This window comes from Aythya fuligula, chromosome 1, assembly GCF_009819795.1.
Source record: "Aythya fuligula isolate bAytFul2 chromosome 1, bAytFul2.pri, whole genome shotgun sequence".
Taxonomy (NCBI): Eukaryota; Metazoa; Chordata; class Aves; order Anseriformes; family Anatidae; genus Aythya; species Aythya fuligula.
In genome coordinates, this window is record NC_045559.1 from 40,056,253 (window position 1) to 40,077,158 (window position 20,906).

The 20,906-nt window shown below is 38.4% G+C and overlaps 1 protein-coding gene across 8 annotated transcripts in view; it reads right to left on the bottom strand.

Moving 5' to 3' along the window:
- Nucleotides 1-7,011: 7,011 nt before the first annotated feature.
- KCNC2 (potassium voltage-gated channel subfamily C member 2) overlaps nucleotides 7,012-20,906 on the bottom strand; it is a 98,167-nt gene continuing 84,272 nt past the window's right edge. The window contains exons 3-6 of one of the 8 annotated variants that reach the window (XM_032203851.1): nucleotides 16,294-17,224; nucleotides 13,681-13,848; nucleotides 8,783-8,877; nucleotides 7,666-7,728 (exon numbers count right to left, since the gene is read on the bottom strand). In XM_032203851.1, coding sequence (XP_032059742.1) covers nucleotides 8,816-8,877; nucleotides 13,681-13,848; nucleotides 16,294-17,224 — 1,161 coding nt within the window. In that variant the 3' untranslated portion in view covers nucleotides 7,666-7,728; nucleotides 8,783-8,815. Of the gene's footprint in view, nucleotides 9,728-10,521; nucleotides 10,681-13,680; nucleotides 13,849-15,140; nucleotides 15,216-16,293; nucleotides 17,225-20,906 lie in introns of those variants that run through there. The other 7 variants (XM_032203843.1, XM_032203834.1, XM_032203868.1 and 4 more) reach the window with 7 other exon arrangements.

Genomic DNA, 20,906 nt, shown 5'->3' on the forward strand with positions numbered 1-20,906 from the left:
GCGGGCCAGCATATGGACACATGGACCATACAGTGCACATTTGTCTCTCATCTCAGGCCCCTCCCTAGCCTGACAATCCAAATCCACCCACAAGCCCAACAGACAAAAAATATGTGTCATTATCTCTTACAGCTGAGCTCCCAGAGCCACACTCCTGCCAAGAAATTTGGAGAAGACTCCCCACTCCTCACTGCCATGCCATCCAATTTGCAGTTTATACCAAGCAGCATAAAGCACCAAGGTATTGTGTTATTCAGATCTTTTTATGATGATGCAATGTTCTTGCAGAGGCGAAAGAGAAGGATGATAGGGTTCCAATGCATTCGGTGCTCACAGCACAGCTCTGCTGCCCTGTGAGGAGCTCCATGAGTGAAGCCCACTGTGCAGAGGAAAACATGCTCATTAATGTCTCCAGATATGAGGAAACAGACCCCTGCTATAGCAGCTTTGGTGTCTGTTTCTTGGACAGACAGCACATTTTATCTGACTTGTTAAAATTTCTGTTAGGGATTGCAGAGTAGCATTAAAGTTTGGGTTCTCTTGCACTTAACACACACGCCTCCACTGGGTCCCAAACTAGGTGTCTGGCTGCAGATGGGAGATCAGATCCAGGCTGAAAAAGTGTGCTGGAAATGCAGGTGTAACAACAGAGCTGTGCCCTAGAGGTTGATCAAACTGCACAATGGGCTGGGAAGAGTTTTTTTAGGGAGTCAGGGTGTTAAATCCCAGCATTGGCCGTAGATGGATGCTGGCATCTCTCAGCTCTACATGCTGAAACCTTTATGGGGAGGTAGATGGCTGCAGTCCCAGATTCTTTCTTTCCCCATGACATTGTTCCACCGAGGAACCAGACCACCCCGGGACCAGCTGCAAGATACAGACCATTAACCTGGTACTACAGCATATGTCCCTGCTCTACCTGCCTAGCAGTCATGTACATCACATCCCCAGGAATGTTTTCAGGCTCACCTGAAAACACATAATGCAAGAGTGGGAAGCTTGTTCCAGGTGCCTAAGGATGCACAAGCAAAAGTCACGCCTCTTCCCGAACTTGATCTATTTTTTTCCCAATGGACACAGGCAATGCAGGAATGACTGAGTCAAAAACTGACCTCTAACAGCCTAAAGATTCAAATATAGATAAGTGAAAAGCTCCCCAGTACAGTGGGCAGTCTAAAATCAGGCCCTATTTGAAGGGTAGTGAGGACCATGAATAAAACTTGCTTCCATTTAAGAATTGCTTACATCAAGGACTAGCATATGAAAACATTTCTTAAAGTAAATTCTACTAGTTACTCTTGGGGGATGTTTATTACCTGATATTTATTTAACTGAAGCACTTATTTTCATTGTGTTTATTTTCTGGTCAAAATTAAATTCAGTATTACATACAGGAAGCCATAAACAAATGCAGAAAGAATCATGTCAGTTTTTTCCATTATTTTTGATAAGTTATGATACATTCAGCACTCCAATCAGTCTGCTCAGTACTATCATATTGATTGGCAAATCAATAGTTCAGTGAATATGTGGTTGGAGAATCTAATTTATGAGTTTGGTTTCTAAGCAATCTTTTCTATCGTTGTTTGGCATGGACTTCAGCAGTGTCCCTGGCACTGGCCATATTCCAGTTGCAAACCGCTCTTCATTGACAGCTGTGCAGCTTTTAGAAAACACTTTGTGGTTCCAAAATTTAATGTTTCCAACTGTGGCAGCCATTCAAAAGGAGCTGCAGAGAACTGCAAATTCATTCCAAGCTGGGTTGGAGCCAGCTAGGCAAGAGTGACATGTACAACAAGTTTTAGTCAGCTTTACAAGGAGATTCAGTCCTGCATTCCTCTATGCTTGTGCTTATGGCTCAAATTCACTTACCTTTTTCATCAACATCCCCTTCCAGCAGCTCCCATGCAGACCACAGCTGTGCTGCAGCAAGTAGGGAGAGAAAGGAGGCATAGGGATAAATCCTGTATACACGATGGACTGATTGAAGCTAGGTAAGCTGCAGAAGGTGGAGAGCAGCAATGATACATGCTATAAATAAATAAATAATGTCCAGGTCTAATTCATGGTCTCAGCTTCATGGTTTGACTGGAGTGGGCGCCAGGCACACAGGTGCTGCAGCACACTCTGCGGGTTACTTGGGTGTGAAGATGACAATGCCCTTCTCCTCCCCACCCCTGCACTGTGGCAAGGTTCAGCACCCTAAATGCAGCACTGGCCCAAGCCATTCTGTTGTAGCCACAGCAACCAGTGGAGGATGGGGAACAGGACACAGATGAAAGCTAGGGCTGTGTATCCTCGTGGCTATTGTACTCAAAGCAGAAATGGTGACCTCTGTGACAATTCACAGGGAATATTTATCATTATCTTTCCAGTTGAAATATGTTTCAATACTAAATTGTTGGTAATAAATATTCCGGAAATGCCCGTGATGTAGGCAAATTGCTTACCAAAACCTAGTTTCTCTTAAGTAAGCCAAGGAGAGTTTTGCCATTCATTTCAGTGAGGTTGTTTCAGCCTGAAAACTTACCTAGATAATGTCCTGTGTTGAGAACACCCCTAAATAATTACAGACGGACCTATTAAGTTTGTGTGTAAGTTTTTTTTCTGAGCTAGACTTAGTGTTTTTAAGCGCTCTATTGTTCTGTTCACAGATTTAAAGCAAAATTACCAAGGGTTAAGTTGAGGTTACAAACAGCAGTAGCTAAATAAATCTTGTTGCCATGATTTCCAACCAACACAGAGTTCCAGAACTGGAAAAGTTACAGTTAATGTCAAGGCACTGACATAAGGAAAGCTGTGTATTTTTACTTGTGTGTAGTTACAGTTACATGCAGCAGGTTTCACAACAAATCAAGAATACCATGTCCCTCAGTGCTCCCTTTCCTCTCGTCTCTGCTGTTCCAGTTCAGAAGAAGCCTGATTTTTCATGCTGGCAAAGCATGAAAAAAGTACTGGCAAACAATGGGATAGTTCTAAGGCTTTCAGAGTGCCAAACACTGCATTGTACAGACAATATTTATAGCCATGAAGAAAATTAGATTTTCATAAAATCCCTGGTGCTGAATTTAGTCACAAAGAAATGAAATCCCTGTAAGAAACTGAAAATCTGTTCTATATTTAGAATCAGCCTAATAGGATAATGTGGCTATGGTTTACTATTCTTCAGATTGATGGAGTCTTGCATTGTTTCCCTGCAAAGGCTAAGATTCTTAAATAAGTCTGATCTTGCTGCTTTTGCAAATAAGCTGTGTTAAGGTCAAGGGAAACAGCTTCCACTTTCATCTTTTAGTAATTCATTACCTTATGTAGGTCTAATGCTGCTCTGAGGAGGCTGATAGGGGATTCTCTACTTTCTGTGTTTTAAAGGGTGTTATGTTTTTAGTCCTATAGAGGTCACAGCCATGCTGTAGTGAGAACACTCATCTTCAACCAGTACTATCTGACTTGCCCTAGCTGTTTATCCCCAAGTCCCATTTTAGGAGAAATCCTGAGAGCTTTGTATAATAGCGCCATGCAGCCAGGTGCAGAGGATAAAATGAACTCAGCCTGGGAGTTTCAGGATAGCCTGGCTGTTGTCCTTGTTTTAAACTGACCTCAATATTTCCACCTGCAGATAATACAGGAGATATTAAATTAAATGTTTAAGTTTTGGTGTCAAATTTTCAAAAAGTGTCCATCTCCTACCTTTTTTTTGTTTTGTTTTAAATCTGCTAGATTATTGCCATCTCTGAGTGTGAAGATGGGAAAGCAGGAATCTGAAATCTGTCAGCTGTTCAACAAGATGCTTGTGAGAAAAAAAAATGCAAGTACCAGAAAGCTGGCTTTTGGGGAGGTGGTTGCTGGGCAGGCGGAAGTATGCACTTGTTGCTAGCAAGCAAAGAGAAGCCACAGACTTGGGTGCTCCTGCATTGGGGTGCTTCCACATCAGGGGCTGGAGCACACCCCAGTGCTAAGTAGATTTCATTCCTACAGAGATTTCATTCCCACAGTAGATTTCATTCCCACAGAGATGGAGTGTGCCAGACCTGCATCTCGAGGACCAGGAATCAGATACCTCAGCAATTTCAAAGTGTCCCAGGGATACACAGTTAAGGAGGAGTGAAATGCTGGTGTTGGCACACCAGTTAGGTCCCCAACACAAGGACATGTACACCAAGATTTCAGTGGCTCATGAGCCATTTCTCTGCTGTAGAAACCATCATTTTTAAAATAACTTGTCTCTTTATTAATTAAATAACAAGGGAGAAATAATGTATCATAAAAATATTAATATTTCTGATAACTTTAACTTGATAGAAACCTTTGCTTTTTTTTGTAATTTCTTCTTGCTCAGTTAGTATTCAAAGGCTCTATTATAGAATTGTTCAAGCCACTGCTTGTAATACAGCATATTAATATATTCATTTTCTCTTTCTAGTAGCAGTTTTCCATTCCAATTTCCTTAATCTGACTTCTGCATGATTTATTCTGATGATAAAATGCCCTCCTCTTTCATATAGTCTAATTCATTTATGACTTTTAAAATTCATATCTTCATATTAAATATGCTGGCAAGTTTGCTAATGTCACATTGGTCCCTTCCCCCTCTGGTTTTCAGGAATCAGTCTGAATAGAGGCATCTTTATAATCCCTTCTCTTTTAGCAGTTTTAATTTAATCTAAACCTTTTGTAAGAGAATGTTTAGGAACAATATTTTTTTTCACACTTGAAAAAGCCTCCAACACACAGCGTGATCTTAATTATCGTAAGCCGCATGCTTCGTAGCAGTTCTTGTGCCAGTTTGTAGTACATACCTATAAGACTCTTCATACAGTATCTCAAAGTTAAGTGGGCCAACAAAGTTTTCTCGGTGCTGAATAGAGAACAATAAGAACAATAGCTATGTTCAAGGTCCAAAGGTGCCATAAGCTGCTGATCTCCACTATATGTCACAGATTTTGATTTCTGCATCAGTCCTGCTGTTGCACTAGTTTATCTTTCAAAAAGATGCTTATTTTTGATATTAGAAGGTTACAATTTCAAAAGGCAAACAAGCAACAGCCTTTGGAAAGTTACTTTAGTAGGTGCACTATTTCTAAACTTATTTATTGTTTAAATTTATCCAGTTTTGACTTCTAATCCTTAAATCTCATTTATTAAAAGATTAAATCATTTATGGAGTTTATGGGCCTGCTTGAAAGGTCCTTAGATAATCTTAGAACCTTTCAAGCAGGCCCATAAACTCCCATCACCACCTCTTGATGACTATTTGATCCACAGGATACCTACATTCATACAGCCTCTTTCTCCCTGACCCAAAACTCTTTTCTCCAAGTGCAGTTCTGCTGCAGGTCCCTGGGAACTCGTGTAGATCTGCTGCATGTAAGTGCACCACAGTGGCAGGGTAAGGCCCCCTCTTTAGCAAAAGATCATTTCACTTACTTATTTTAAAGGATGGCCAAGAGAGGAAATGGCTGCAAATATGCTGCTCATCCTTTACATGGTATTTGAGATACAAGAAGCACATCACCCTGAAGAGGAAAAAATGGGTTCATAGCCTTCCTTGGTCTGAACAAGTTAAACCTTGCTGGTTCACTTCTTGTGACAATACCCTGCCTCCCCTTCTTGGGCCCTGAAGCCAGAAGGGGGCTGGTGTTTGAGTGTCAGTGGTTAAGCAAGTATTCCCTCTTAGAAAAGTCAGATTTGCGTTATAGTCCCAAGACACATGAACTGTTAATGAACTCACCATTCCCTTGGCCTCACGGTCACTTCTGAAAGAAAACATCTGCACATAGGTTTAGTTCTTAGCAGGGAAGAGGAGAGAATAAATAGCTGCAATCAGGATGTTCTGGTCTCAAGGTCCTGTGTTGGTAGTCTTTGGTGTTTTCTACTGTCTTTCCCCAACCAATCCATGGCCTGGTCTGCATCCCATTTGGGACTTCTCACTGTCCCCAGGTAGCACTGAGGAAAGGCAGGCACCTCTCTCTCTGTGCCTGGGGCAGACATTAGACATGCACAATTGGAGCTGGCTGCAAGCCCTGTCCTGGTTGACTGCTACACCTCTTCTTCATGTATGTAATGCTTACAGGGCACAGTCCAAGAAATTTTTAACCTTTTAGGCAAACTCAGAACATTGTGCTTTGATATCATGTCACTTAACACATTTTCCAAAACTTGAACACTTTTTGGCTCATTTTGTGAAATCTTCCTTATGTTCCAACACCTTTGTAGTAATGGCGTCTTAGATTATGCATGCAGATGTACGAGTACCCGCACCCCCTCTGATATCCTGCTTGTGTATTCATGGATTTCACTGATTACCCCAAATACAGTATTTGATTACAAGTTTTAAGCAATCATTTATCACTTTTTTAGGTTCATTTCATACCAGAATGCAATAGAACTGTTTTGAGACCAATAATATCTAGACCGATTACAACTTTTGCAGAAGGTGTGGGCTCATTAAGAAGAAGGAAGATTTTATATGGGTTTAGAAGCCAGCTCATGCTAGTCATTGAATTAGCTCCGCATGTGCCCCAGGAAATTGGTTTGAGAATTGGGATGGCCAGTGGCAGGCAAGGGACCGATACAGCTAAAGAAAGCGCATGAGCCACTTCAGATAATATGTTCCAAGTTCCTCCCCAGGTCTTTTGCCTTTTATTCTCCAATTCAGGTATTACATTGCCACTGGTTTCCACCAGGATTGTGCATGCACCTTGACATGATCACAGAAGTTCCACAGTACAGAGTTTCACAACTGGGACAGGTCCCTACAATTGGGACACCAGGGTGACAAAACAGATTTTGGAGAATTTTTCACTGAATAAGATGGAGAGAACATAATTACCACATCATACCACTACAATGCCTCATAAACATAGAATAGACTAGATCCATTTACCACAAAAATCACAGAAAGTAGCTGATCAATGAATATATCTTTTATGTAAAATATACATTTTTTAAGATATAATTTTAATACATCTTTTATATTTATTGACGTTGGGTTTGCAACACTTTGAATTTAAAAAAAAAAAATAGTCTTGCTGCCAGAATTTTATTTCTCATAATACTTATAGTCTGAGGTAACAATGAAAGGAGACTGTGTGCTGTGAACAAAGTCAGTGATGTTTGTCTGCAGTCACATTTCTCTTATCAAAGTGAAAAGTAAACTTAGGACTTGGCATATACACTAGAATTCATACAAATATAGATCATGGCAAACTGAGAAAGCGAGGACTTATGCAAACCTACTCTGTTCATTTTTGTGACCTTTGCAAAATATACCTTTGTTATGACAGAAGTCAAGACAGATGTAGTTTACATCACTATCATTATTAAGTGTGTGTCTTTGTATGATTCACAGCACAACTTACTGCAGGAACCAGGAATAATATGCATCAGGGTGTGGGTCTTTGCATGGAGTCTTAGCAATGATTACTTGAATTCAGCTTTCTTTGATATAGATAAAAACTGATATTCCATGCACACACGTTTTATTTACAGCTGACTCATCAACAGTGACTAGTCACCCCTTCCTCTGGCAGCAGTAATTATGAGCAGTCGTTAATCTTCTTTATCAAACTCTACTTCCCAAGTAAAGTCTCAGTGACCTCCTCAAGGTGTGAGCTGTTTATCAGGGCCCATTCAGCAGCAGCAGTCTCTTTCCAGTACAGTCCTTGGTATGGCTAAATTCCATTGTCCCTTTTTCAGCAGTCAAAAATCCATGATAAATTCTGTACAACACTGTAGTTAATATAACAGCAGCACCAAATATTATATTAATTCCTTTGCTAAAAGCTTTTTTTTGCAGTTATCTCTCTATTGACAATATTTTACCAAAACTAAATCAATGTACATCTCTAAATATCAGAAATGTATACTTTGATAAATACATTATTGTACAAGAATTCTGACATGCAAGTCATGCTATTGGGCTAGCCTATATACAGAAAAACATGTTACATGGTCAACAATAAGTTATAATTCTTGTCCTAACAAAAAATAAAACATGACAGTCAGGGATTATTCAACAATCTGAAGGATCTCTTAAGATCTGTGTAGTTACAGACTTCCCTACCCTATGAAATTCTAAACTTATGTATTTTAAGGTAATTGTTCCTCACCAGCCCAGAACATCAAATCTGCTATTGCATTTGTTCCGTTGCATAAATACAGGTTTATATGGAATGAAAAAAAACACTAGAGGAGATACAGTTTCAGAACTGTAATGGATACTGGTTGCTAGGAGGAGGATTGATGCAATAGGCAACCGGTCAGCCTTGTAAAATTGTTACTAAATCCCATTCAAAAAATCTTCAGAGTGCTCACTCTGAGTTAGTCTATATAATACTAACTTGCACTTGAAAAATATATTTATGTATCTATACACATACATATAGTTGATATGAAAAAAAAAAATATATATATAGAGAAAAGGAGAAAAGTGTCTTAGCCTTAAAAGAGGGGGCATTTTAAACAGTATCTGTGCTTTATGGAGACAGATGGAGAATACAGTAGACAAGTTGCAAAACAGACAGACAAACAACACATAGGACAAAGCACCTCAAAAAACATTGACTGAAGAATTTTTAAATGCTCATGAGCCAGAGGTATAAGTCTGGTCAAAAACCCCACTTGAGAACTACTCTTACAGTGGAACAAAAAAGCCCCCAGTTATCTTCTCGATTTTGCTTGGTACTCAGCCTCTGAAAATGTTGAAGAACCCTGGAGTAGAGAAATGACTATAGTACCAAGCAGCACTTGCTAGCTTAAAATTGCAAGTCTGGATGGCGTTTACCTTTCTTGCATGTTTTGTGCCTTCCCCAAGCCATTAAGAAAGAGATCTGGCTTCTGCTTGCGTGTAACCAGTAATGACAACCTCTTTGCAGTTATCTGTGTGCAAACAACCGGAGACATTCAGAACTCTGATACAGTAATCCAGTACCAAAGTAAGTTAATCACAAAATAAGACCATTTATAAACAAGTAGATCGTTAAAAAATAAAAGAGAAGGTTAAACAAAGAAAAACAATCCCACATGCAGACCAGTTTATCAGTGCTTTCATTTCAGCAGGATGGTACATGGAGAGTACACACATCCAGAGGCCTCTGTGGTCTCCGTGATCGGCAACACTGCTTGTCAGGTAATGGAGACAGGATGGTCCATGCAAATGAGCAGACCCAAGTCACATTGTGCGCAACCAAGACACGATTCCAGACATCTTCAGAATGGATTAGAGTCACAAGAAATGGAGGTTCAATGGGGTGACAGATTATTATTTGGAAGCACATTATTTTAAGTAAATTTCCCTGAAAAACTGCTTATTTATTGAATATACTGGCCAATGGCATCCACTAACTGTCCTTTTATTGCCACAGGAAAGTAGGACAATAAAGTAGATGAAAGAATAAGTGCTACTTTAGATGATCTTTAAAAGCCAAGATAAAAATCTTCAGCTACCCAAGTGGCATTTCTTACTACTGACAGTTATATCATGCAGGACTTATACCATATTTGTGGAGCCTATGGTTAATGCTACATTTATATCCAATATGTGGTAAACAGTATTTGAATTAATACTATATAGCCGATTGATGCCATCTGGTTTACAAGATAGAAGGGATGGGAGACCGAGAGCGCCTTAGAGGACAAGGTGAGCTGTAGGGTGATGTTACTGGAGACAGTCGCAGAGCATTGCCTGTCAAGCCAGCTATGTTGTTTAAGCTTCGAGATTTTTCGTAGCCTTGTATGAGAAAATGCACAGACATCAGTTGAATTCAGCCAAAAAAAAAAAAAAAAAAAAAATAGACAAAGACAAACAATACAATGTAGTGTAATCCAAGGAGCTATCTGGGACTCAGAGGGAATCTGCCTGCAAAAGAACTCAATGCAGAGAAATAGTACTGCCAAAAGATATTAACAAATAAAATAATTTATGAATTAATGCAGCTATTCTTTCCCAGGAAATTAAACAGAACACCATGTAAAAGGTCTGGCCTTTTCTTTCCCATCCCCATGTGCACTTTGTGCCACTCTATTGGCGTCATCAGGGTTGCACAGAGCGTAAGATAAAAGATCCCAACAGAGTTTTTGGGTGAGCTATCTGACTAAGCATAATCAAAAACCCGTTAAGACAGACTATAAAAACTGTTAGAATGATATAACCTGTGTTAAATCCAATTCCTAATAAAGGAAGATTTTTCTCTAAAAATAAAATATTATTTAAAGAAAAGAAAAAAATGCATAAATTAATTGTAAGTCATTTCTGCAGAGCATTGAATGATATGATGGGAAAGAAGCTCCATTTTCATAAATGTTAACCCTAAGACGTAAACTATAAGATAGCAGAGTTTGACATATTTGCAAATGCTTCCAGATTGGTAAATTTAAGTCACCAAATTTGTGTTCCTTCTTCAGCCAACTGATACAAAATAAATGGTGTTAATCCACAAAAGCAACTAGTGAAGAATTAATCTTTAAATAATGCAAAAACATGATGCTTCACAATTTGGAGAGAACATTGCACTTGCAGACATTTCTGTTAACACACACTGTGAGCTGTAGCTACCTAGTTCTTGCTACATATACATTGTTCTCACCTTGTAGAGTCTGTGCAAAATACTGTTAAAGCATTGCTTTGCTCTGTCTCACTATCTTCATACTCAAATATTTTCAACAGTGCCTGAATAATTCTGCCTATGAAGAAAAGGATCATTGCATTAGTCTGGAAAGAGATACCAGAAGGGAGTATAAAATGAAGATCAAGCTGGCTGGAATGTTGCTCCTAAAGTATGCATACATGTTTCACTGCAAGCAGGAGAGGTTCCATTGATTTCAGTGGCACAACCTATTTCTTTAAAAATTAGTAAGCACCTAAGCATTTGCCAGGTAAAACATTCAAGTGTTATTGTCTACTGTGAGCTGCTGTGAAATACTGAGACTTTTCCCACAGAAATTATACAATGTCAGTGACAGTGCATCTAAGCATTACATGGGATGTCAACAGATTTTTTTATTTTTTCTAATTGAAACAGTTACTAGTTCAAATTCCAAATCTCCATATAACAGACCACAAGCAATTAACATCTTCAGGAAAAATTATATCTTAGGCTCTACCCAGAATAGATACTCTTTACGGAAGCATTGTACCTCTGTTTTTGTTTGTACAGGTCCCAGGCTATTGAGAGCCATGGTGAAAAAAAATATGTAGTAATAATAATAATAATAATAATAAAAATATTTCTTACTTACTGAAAATTGCATACTGTAAAACTGAATTTAAAACACATGTATAACCTCATGTCTGCTAAAACACTGTGCAGTGTTATCTCCAGATTGCAAGGGCAGGCTGAACTGTGTTGCTTGACAGACTTCTGATACATTTCAAATCCAGCCTCCTGTTTCTGAGTATTTACACAGATTAGAAAGAATCATGTTTGAAAGCAGAACAGAAGGAACACTCAATGCTAATATATATATGTAACCTCTCATTTAAATTTAATGCTTACAAAACAATTCAAAAGAATAAGGTAGTTTTTTTACACAGAAACTAGGATTAATTGTTTGAAAAACATGTGTATATTGTTCTGGATACTTCTCTAATGATAATGGAAAAGAACTGATAGAGGAAGGTGGTAAAGATGGCAAAGAAAACAGGAACCCATAAAAAATGAAAACCAGAAATACAAGATGAATAAACATAGAGGCATAATCCAAAATCAGTGACTTCCAGGTAGATCAGTGGGGTTTGGATCAGCTCTGAATCAGTATCATCTTAGAGATGGAGATAAGCACCAATGCAGAAAAGCTCAGAATAAATGATCATTGAACACAACCAAGAACCAGACAAGGAATAAACCAAACAAGAAGGATATACAAAAAGAAAGAAAGGGAAAAATAAAACAAAATTAAAAACTAGTAGACTTAACGAGTGATTAAATTCAAGAATTCAAAAATTCAAATATGCTACTTATAAGCTAGCTTCCCTACTCTGTAGTTATCACTACAAACTGCCAAAGAGCACATTTCTTATTGAGAAAATGTCATTTCTGAACTCAAGCCCTGTTTTTTTGATAGAAACTCTTAAATGATTAATTTTTCCTTGAATCTAGATTTTGAAATGAAAATATTCATGTATTCCTATATAAAATATGTTTTATTGCTATATGGATATGTCATTAGTACTAACAGGCAATTTCTTCCATTATTTCTGTTCCATTCTAAGTACAGTTACAGCCAAGTTAACAGCACTCCAATGCTTATACTAACATTTCTAAAAGAAGTCAAGAACTTAATCTTGCAAGATGCCACGGCATTCTGCATTATATGGGTTTTTCTGACCTCCCCAAAAGACAGGACCCTTACTGTTAGAGAAATTGTAAATAATCCTAGTTGTGAAGAAGACCATGCAAAGTCCTAAATCTGTGTGCAGAAAATTTTTTGCTACCAAGTCCTATTTAATCTGAATGTTATTTACAGGAATATGTACAATGTAGGAGCATAGAGACAATCATTTTCTTTACAAATTCTACACATATCCCATTCTAGCTGTATATCTGCCTTCACAAGTTTAACCTACTGAGCTCATGCTTTTGAAACATAAAAAAAAGCATTTGCAGAATAACCAAGAGAATTGCTTCAGGGTCTTCGATTCGGCTGGCTGGAACAACTACAATTGCAATAGACAAAGCTAATTAAAAAAAAATTCTCAGCCAAAGATGTTTGTTCAGTGCCACATGGCTACTGCAGATGGTGAACTCTGACATGAATGATCGCACACCAAGGATCAGGAATGAGAGAACTGTTAGAATATTACAGTTTGCCAAGAAAAAAAAAAAAAAAAAGCAATTTTTAACCAAAAAAAAAAAAAAAACCACACCGCTAGCATTGCTGATTTGGGGGTTATACCCTGAGGTTAGCTTTCCAGCCACAGATAGTTATGTCCTGATCAGATGGCCATGCCACTGGTCACACGGTGATACATAATTCTGGAAGGTTTTGTAGACTCTGACAGGGGAACCCAACCCCAGAATAGGGTTGAGGAGGCTAAATAACTTGTAAGACATTTTTATCACCTTGCAAGATCAAGACTTGCTTACTGGAGTTGAATTCTGGTTGGGGTAGACAGTCACGTTTTAGCATTAGTAGTGCTAACTCTTCTTTAGTGGTGCTAACTCTTCTTTAGTTTAGCATTAGTGGTGCTAACTCTTCTTTGATAGAAATCTAAATAGCATCTCATTGATAGGTTTTGTTGTGTTCAGAACAAAAACGTTGTTTACTTCTAGTATCTTAATCTTTTAAATGTAATTCGTTCAGCTGTAATTTTTATTAGGTTATTAAGTGTGGACCAAAGTTATTAAAATAATTATTTTGTCTTTTAGAACGAGAAATGGTATCAAGTGATGAATGGTTGAATGAGCAAGGACTGAATTGCAGGGTTTTCTATAAAAGGTAACAGACAAATGAAGACATAAGTGAAATGAGGATCTAACATCAGGCACTTTTTGTGAAGACTAAAGGAAATTTGTGTTTTTAAAAGGAAAACAAGGAAAGAATGGCTAGGAATAAAGAAAAAAAAAAATACATTGTGGTACAATCTTTCCTCTAAGAGCATTGTGCACATCATTTTACTCTAAGCTTGCTTTTCACAAGCACATTGCTGAGTGATCTTTATGATCTAATGAAAGAAGTCCATACCTTTCCTGATCCCTCCATCAGTAGCACACGTGTAATCACCTGTTGTCAGTAGGAAACATGTTCCCCCTCTTCTGTTTTTGTCTCTGGTACTAGAGCGTCTGATGGGAGGGAGCCTTTCACCAGGTGAGAGTGGCTGCTCACTTCCTGCACTGTCTTCACCTGATAACACTGGTTAAAGCACCATGCCCATTTACAGACAATAATGAATGAGGAAATGAGACATCACAAAGAGCTTATGTTGAATGCCAGATATTCCCATCACTCAAAAACTAGTTATAAGATAAATCATTAGAAAACAAGATTGCAGTTTGTCATTCATCAGTACAAAATGGCAAAATATATATATATATATATATTTTTTTTTATTCAAGAGCAAGTGATCTTTTGACTTTTGATCTTTTTGACTTTCTTTTAAATCTCATGTAAGATTTTACTAAACCATTAAATAAGAAATAAGCAACACAAGGCTCAATTAGTTGCCTGATAAAGACTGTAAGTATAGTCAGTCTTGGATATTTATAAATGGTTTTACTATTTTGGCTACCCTTTTTATTAAATTAGAGGTCATGCTAATCATTTTTTCCTAGAATATGTTGTTTAGCATATTTTAAAGACAACCCCTCCCCCAGAAGGGTTAAATTATCCGCATTTTACACTAAAACCTGTTTAATCACACACACAGTTTTCATTTCTGCACTTGCTATCATACTTGCACAGCTTGTCATCATTTGTACCCAACATTAAATGCTGGTTTTGGCCTGTGTATTTTGTCAAACACTGAAATTCTTACCTCTTCTGATTTGAGACTCCCAAAGGACTATTTTCAAAAATTATCTACTATTTTAGATTCAGGCCACACTTCAAGAAAAAAAAAAATCTCTGCTAGTACGGCACATAACAGGTAATGGCATGTTTTTTACTTCAGCTTTACCTTTGCATTTAAACCTGAGCATGTGCTTTTCTGAACTGGCAATGCCAAGGGTGATGCCATTCAGCCTTGGTTTTGTGCAAAATTCCTGATGATTCTAATAGCATTCTCTACCAGAAACAAAGTTAGAGCATCTAGTGTGAGTGCTGGCACTACCAAGGAAAAAGTTAACACTTTAACATTGCTCCTTTTTTGCATATCTGCTTTCTGTCTAACTTTAAGGATTATAACACCTTGTAAATAAAGCTGCAGACACACAAAAGTGTCTCTTTGCTCTGATCACACCAAGCCTCCTCCATTCCGGAATACCTTTGGCGGGACCTGATGGCATGAAAAAGCTGTTACCATTATCACTTTGAAGATGTTGTCTGAAAGTGTATATCAGTCAAAGCACTGTAAAACGAATTCTATTCCACCCTTGATGTGAGACCTTTCAAGGGTTTCCAACCTCCTTAATATATTTAGGACATCTAAAAGGCATGTTAAATTTGTGAACACTCACTCGGAGACTGAAACCGAGCTTCTTTGAAGATAAATGCTATTCAGTAACAGAGCAACAGAACAAAGAAGGATATTGTTCAGAGACCGATTTTCCAGGCTCTTCTTTCTAAAAAATAAATTTCAGTTACTGAATGACACCAGTCACAGTTTTGTGAGTTTTTTTTTTTTCTTCTCTCTTATTAACATTTAGCAACTTTCCAACAGGAGCATAATGACTGGTCTGTGAGTTTTATAATCAGATTATGTATTGCTTAAGAATAAATACATTCAAGAAATAAACAAACAAAAATCCCTGCTGCTAAAAAAAAAAAAAAAAAAAAAAAAAAAGACTTTTAATTATACTGACAGATAAAATTGAAGAAATATGGAATTTTGGGCAGTAGCTTAGAGGGGCAGAGGCTGCCTTTTGATATGTGTTTTCACAGCAGTTAGCACAAAATACTCCTCATTCAGCATCTGGAACTCTGAGAGATAAGGTAATATAAATCATAAAAAATCAACACTAATATCGATGTTGTGAGGGGCTGCCACTTTCATTTTTCCAAACAAACTCTACATCAGCTTTACAATTATCATCCAATTAATGGTAAATATCATGCAATATCTCATCTAATTCAGATGAAGGAGTTTCTTCTAGCCAGGAAAGCAGAATGCCAAATGGAAAGAAAGCTAGAAAGAGAATTTCTCCTTATTTCCTTTGAGTGCTGGGCTTTTGATGTAAAGCACCTGCTCCTTTTAAATGACTGCTTCTTTGTAGGATCTTGCTTAACAGGCCACGATGTGGCACAGGCAAAGCTGACACAAGAGACAGACACTGAGGCAAAACACCATGGAGTCCAACAGGGTGGGACACGGTGGCTGCTCAAATAGTCACAGTCATGCAGAAAAACAAGAAACATCCATACAACGCAACAAACAACAGGCAAAAGAAAAGGTTGATATCATCAGCAGGAAAGCATTCTCAACAGAGCAAGCAAAACTGTATAGACCAGCTACATAGAGGTTTGGGAATGTTGCTCTAACTATTTTGTCCTCTATGAGACTGACACACGCAAACACTGGAGGGGAGAAGGGTGGGAGCTATGTTTTCTCCTGGCAGAAAGGCTGGCAGCTTTCTGACCCCTACCAAACATACTGGTCTATAAAGTGTTTTCAGAGAACATGCATCTCCAGTGGGGTCCTACCTGATGATCTGTTGTGCTCCATCAACTGGTTGTCCTTGCCAAGGCAGATGTCCCCTTGTGTGCTATTACAGGCCATGTTCAAGTCCGTCTTGCAGAAAGTAGGAGAACTAGCTTGAGGAGCTGGAGGGATGTGCTTCTTCCTCTTCCTTGGCAGTTTCTGCTTTGCCATGGCCAGGGAGTAGTACATCCCAAAATTGTTAACAATCACAGGCACAGGCATGGCTATAGTAAGCACCCCTGCCAATGCACATAGGGCTCCCACTAGCATGCCTGACCAAGTCCGTGGATACATATCCCCATACCCCAGGGTGGTCATGGTTACTACAGCCCACCAGAAGCCAATAGGGATATTTTTGAACTGTGTGTGCTCACTTGCTGATGGGTCATTGGGCTGAGCTCCCACCCGCTCTGCGTAGTAGATCATGGTGGCGAATATCAAAACACCGAGTGCCAAGAATATTATCAGCAGCAAAAATTCATTGGTGCTGGCTCTCAGAGTGTGGCCCAGTACCCTGAGGCCCACAAAGTGCCGTGTGAGCTTGAAGATTCGCAGGATCCTCACAAACCTTACCACCCTGAGGAAACCAAGTACATCCTTAGCAGCTTTGGAGGAAAGCCCACTCAGGCCCACTTCTAGGTAAAAGGGCAGGATGGCCACAAAGTCAATGATATTCAAGAGGTTTTTGATGAATTCAAGTTTGTTGGGGGAAAAAACAACACGCACTAAAAATTCAAATGTAAACCATACCACGCAGACTCCTTCCACATATGTCAGGGCAGGATCTGTCTCAATTTCATACTGTAGTACTGTTTCTGTTCCATTGACAACCTGCTCAGTTTTATTTATAATAGTATTGAAAGCCTCATGTGTTTCCAGGCAAAAGGTTGTGATTGAAACTAGGATGAAGAACAAAGAGGCAAAGGCAATGAACTGAAAGAAAAAGAGAAAAAAGAGATGTCAGAATCACACAGCACTTCACATTAATAATATCAGTAGATCAGTGGTCATTATAAATCTTTTACTGATTTATCCCCAAATGATTCACAAATTCATAGGCATAAAACTTTGCATCCAAGACAGAAAGTGTCAGACAGCTCTCACATGTTGTTCAGGAGTCTGGGAGCAGGGAACATCTTGGTTATGGACAATATGCCAGGGTGAAACTCTTCCAAAAAGTGGCAAAAAATGTTAAATCCATGCTAAATCATATGAATTCTATGAGTTGTCATGGCACCTTATGAACAGTTTAGTGTCGTCTGCAAACTTAGGATATTCAAGTCTTATATCCAAGTCATTGATGAAGACATTGAAGAGAACTGGCCCTAAAATGGAGCCCTGGGGAATGCCACTAATTCCCAATGTGACCCCATTTACTCTAAACCTTTGAACTTTACCCATCAGCCAACTGTTCACCCATTGTATTATGCCTTTATCTAGCTATATGCTATGAGAAACAATAACAGAGGTTTTGTTGATATCCAAAAAGATTGCCGGCTTCCATTTAACTGGGACCTCCAGATTCCCAAGACCTTTGAAAAATAACTGACACTCACTGGTAGAAAATGCCTTCTGCATTACAGGTAGAGCAGGTTTCACAGCCTGTTTAGTTCAGTCATCCATCATACTCTCTCAGGCAGGACTAAAAGTAACCCTAACAAAGCTGTCTCCACTTCCAACAAAACTTTCTTAGCAAAACAATATATCTACTTTTAACAAATTCTGTGAAATCAAGTCCTGTGCCCCAACCAGCCTTCACCCACTGCCTGGCTTATCAGAAGCAAAGCTTTGGGGAACACAAAGACTAAAGCAGTTTGGATGGGGTCTTGCCACATTGCCTCAAGGGGCACTTGGTGAGCACAGCATGCACAGATGTTTTAGAAATAAGCAGAGCCTCTCTCATTGCTACGGCAGTGTATTATCAGTCCTCTACCTAAATCCTGATATTGAAATTACAAATCCAGGACAAGCTGAACAAATACGGAAACAGAAATTCAGTTTTAGTAGCAGCACATGAACATAAAATGCAGATAAATAACCTGAAGACTGCTCTCACACAGGATTGTTAAGGACTTAAAAACCAGGTACTACCCAGTCATCATAGTCAGGCATTGAAGAAAACTACAGAAAACTACTTCCAGGACAAGAAAAAAAAAAAAAAAAAAAAAAAAGCTTATTGAAAGATTTCAATATTTTCAGACATAAAATGATGTCAAAACAGGTTTCATGCTCTCTACTATCAGCCTACAGGAAAGAGCAGCTTAGAGCATGAATTCAATGATGGTGGCAAAAGAAACTGTGGCAGCAGGATACTGGTATGTTACCACACTGATATTATGAATCCCATTTAATAAATAAATAAATTGTTATGTCGGAGTCAGAACAACAGCCACAAGCAAGAATGTCTCCATTCTGGCACTTTAGTCCAGGCCACAACATTGTGGTAAAACTGCTTTTGTGTATTCGGGTATCAATCACTGAATTTAGCATTAGCACATACATTTTACACTGTGTGATAGAAGAATTCCTTTAGGCTGGTACAACACTGAATGGCTACGTTTTTCTAACACAGAATGCTAGTTAGACATCAAAATGTCTCTACAACAGGTAGATTGAATTGCTTTGATTCTGAGAAACAAGTTCAAATTTGCAATGCAGGCCTGGTAAATTTATTATATTCAGAGTGACAAGATATATCTACCCCAACCCCACAGACCTAATGCATCTATATCAGAGATTTGCAGCTTGTTTATGGCTTCCCTTCCTCAATCAATGAAACAAGATTATTATACCAAGCCTCTCAATCGCAAACACTCTAATCTGTTCTCTGTCAAAAAGGTCTGACTCAGGGACTGAACTGAACACTTATCATCCGATCTCAACTTCTAATCACGAACTAACAATCTTACACTGTCTGTTTTACCAAGCAGACATTTCTGCCTTTGCCTGAACTACAAAATTTCTGCACATTCATAGCTCATTTCTTCCTGGCACCTGACACGCACGCACACACACACGTCTTATGTGAGACAGCTAAAGTCAGCAAATACAACCAGATTTATGTAACTTAAGTGAATTAATCTCAGTAGTTATTTGCAAAACCTCTCCATAACAGGGACAGAGAATTTATCAGACTCTAAGCCAGTGGTGCACTAAGATCTACAGGGTTATTCCCTTGGGATGCTGCTTCAGCATCCTCCAGCATCTTTCTACCCAGCAGTAGGATACAAAGCAAATGAACCTGTGGAGTTTGAGGGTCACTGAAGCTAAGTCAGTGTTGTAGTTTGCAGTTTGGGTGGGAATTTTCAATAGATAAAATACCTCTTGTAGCAGCAACACTTTGGTGACTTCAGGAAGCTAGGAATGTTTTTTGTCTAGAAAGAACTGAAAATTACATTCAGCCTAGCAAAATTCAAATATATTACCAAATCAGATATAATAAATATTAAATGTACATTCAGCAGTACACTGAATCTAACAGTAGGTGAATAATTAGCATCTATTTCTAGGCTATATATCAGAAAAAGATATATATATATATCTCTGGTTCAGATTCTTACTTAAAAGTTCCCAAAAGCAAGGAATTAACTACAGGTAGAACTGCCTGACAACCTATTTATTACTGTTTTGAACAACATTGACACAGTGAAAGGCCACAGCACACTTGGCACTTGGCAAGACAGCTACGAATTTTTAACTGTAAAATTACATTCAGTGATGTAATTTAGGGCTAATTACATTAACCCTAAAAGAAAAATACTTTCAGTCATTTTCAAGATCAGCTGGGTAGTCTATCCTGTTTCCCTAGAGGCAATTATCTTTATGAAGTTATAAGAAAGGCAAGAACAAATTATTACATGTCTTAATCTAGTGGCAGATTTCTTGATAATCTCACACCTTCCATTCACAGCAATGTAAAGCAATTGAACCATGTACACATTTACCATATACATGTACACAAGAGCATATACATCTGATTTTGAGCAAAGACACTAATTTCTTTTTGCTATACATTGTATCTCTTTCTGTGGTTTGTTTTGAAATATAAATGCCTTGGATCTGGACATTTTGGGCAGATCTTGCAGAGCACCTAGCACAATAAAACCACATACACAAGAAGACACTTCTACATTATTATTGCAGTAGTCAAAAGGGCTCAGAGAAAAAGAAGATGGTGGCCAATGTAAGGAGGAACTTTTACTCAGTGAAAGAAAAGATCTTGGGCATTTACTTTACATTAATTAAAGATATTTTCTCAATATCGTATTATGTAACATTAGGCAAAATGTTGAAAAGAGTCTGTCATGTTTTCTACAGATAGAAAGAAAGTCATGCAGAATTCTCACTTTCAGTTATTCTTCTGCATCTTCCTAGTTCCATGTTCTCTCATTTTGAAGGCACCGAGACACTAAAAACACATCTATTTTTGTTCATGTGGATAAGCATGATGTTCCAGAGAAAACTGGTACACCTTCAAACTTCCAGTTTCTCTGTTGGATGGGATCAACCAGGTTCTGTTCCTAAGTCCTCCTAATGTCCAAAACAATTACAGGGTACGACACAACTTTTTTTTCCCCTGAGGAACAACAATTTTGTAGATGAGATAATGGTGGTA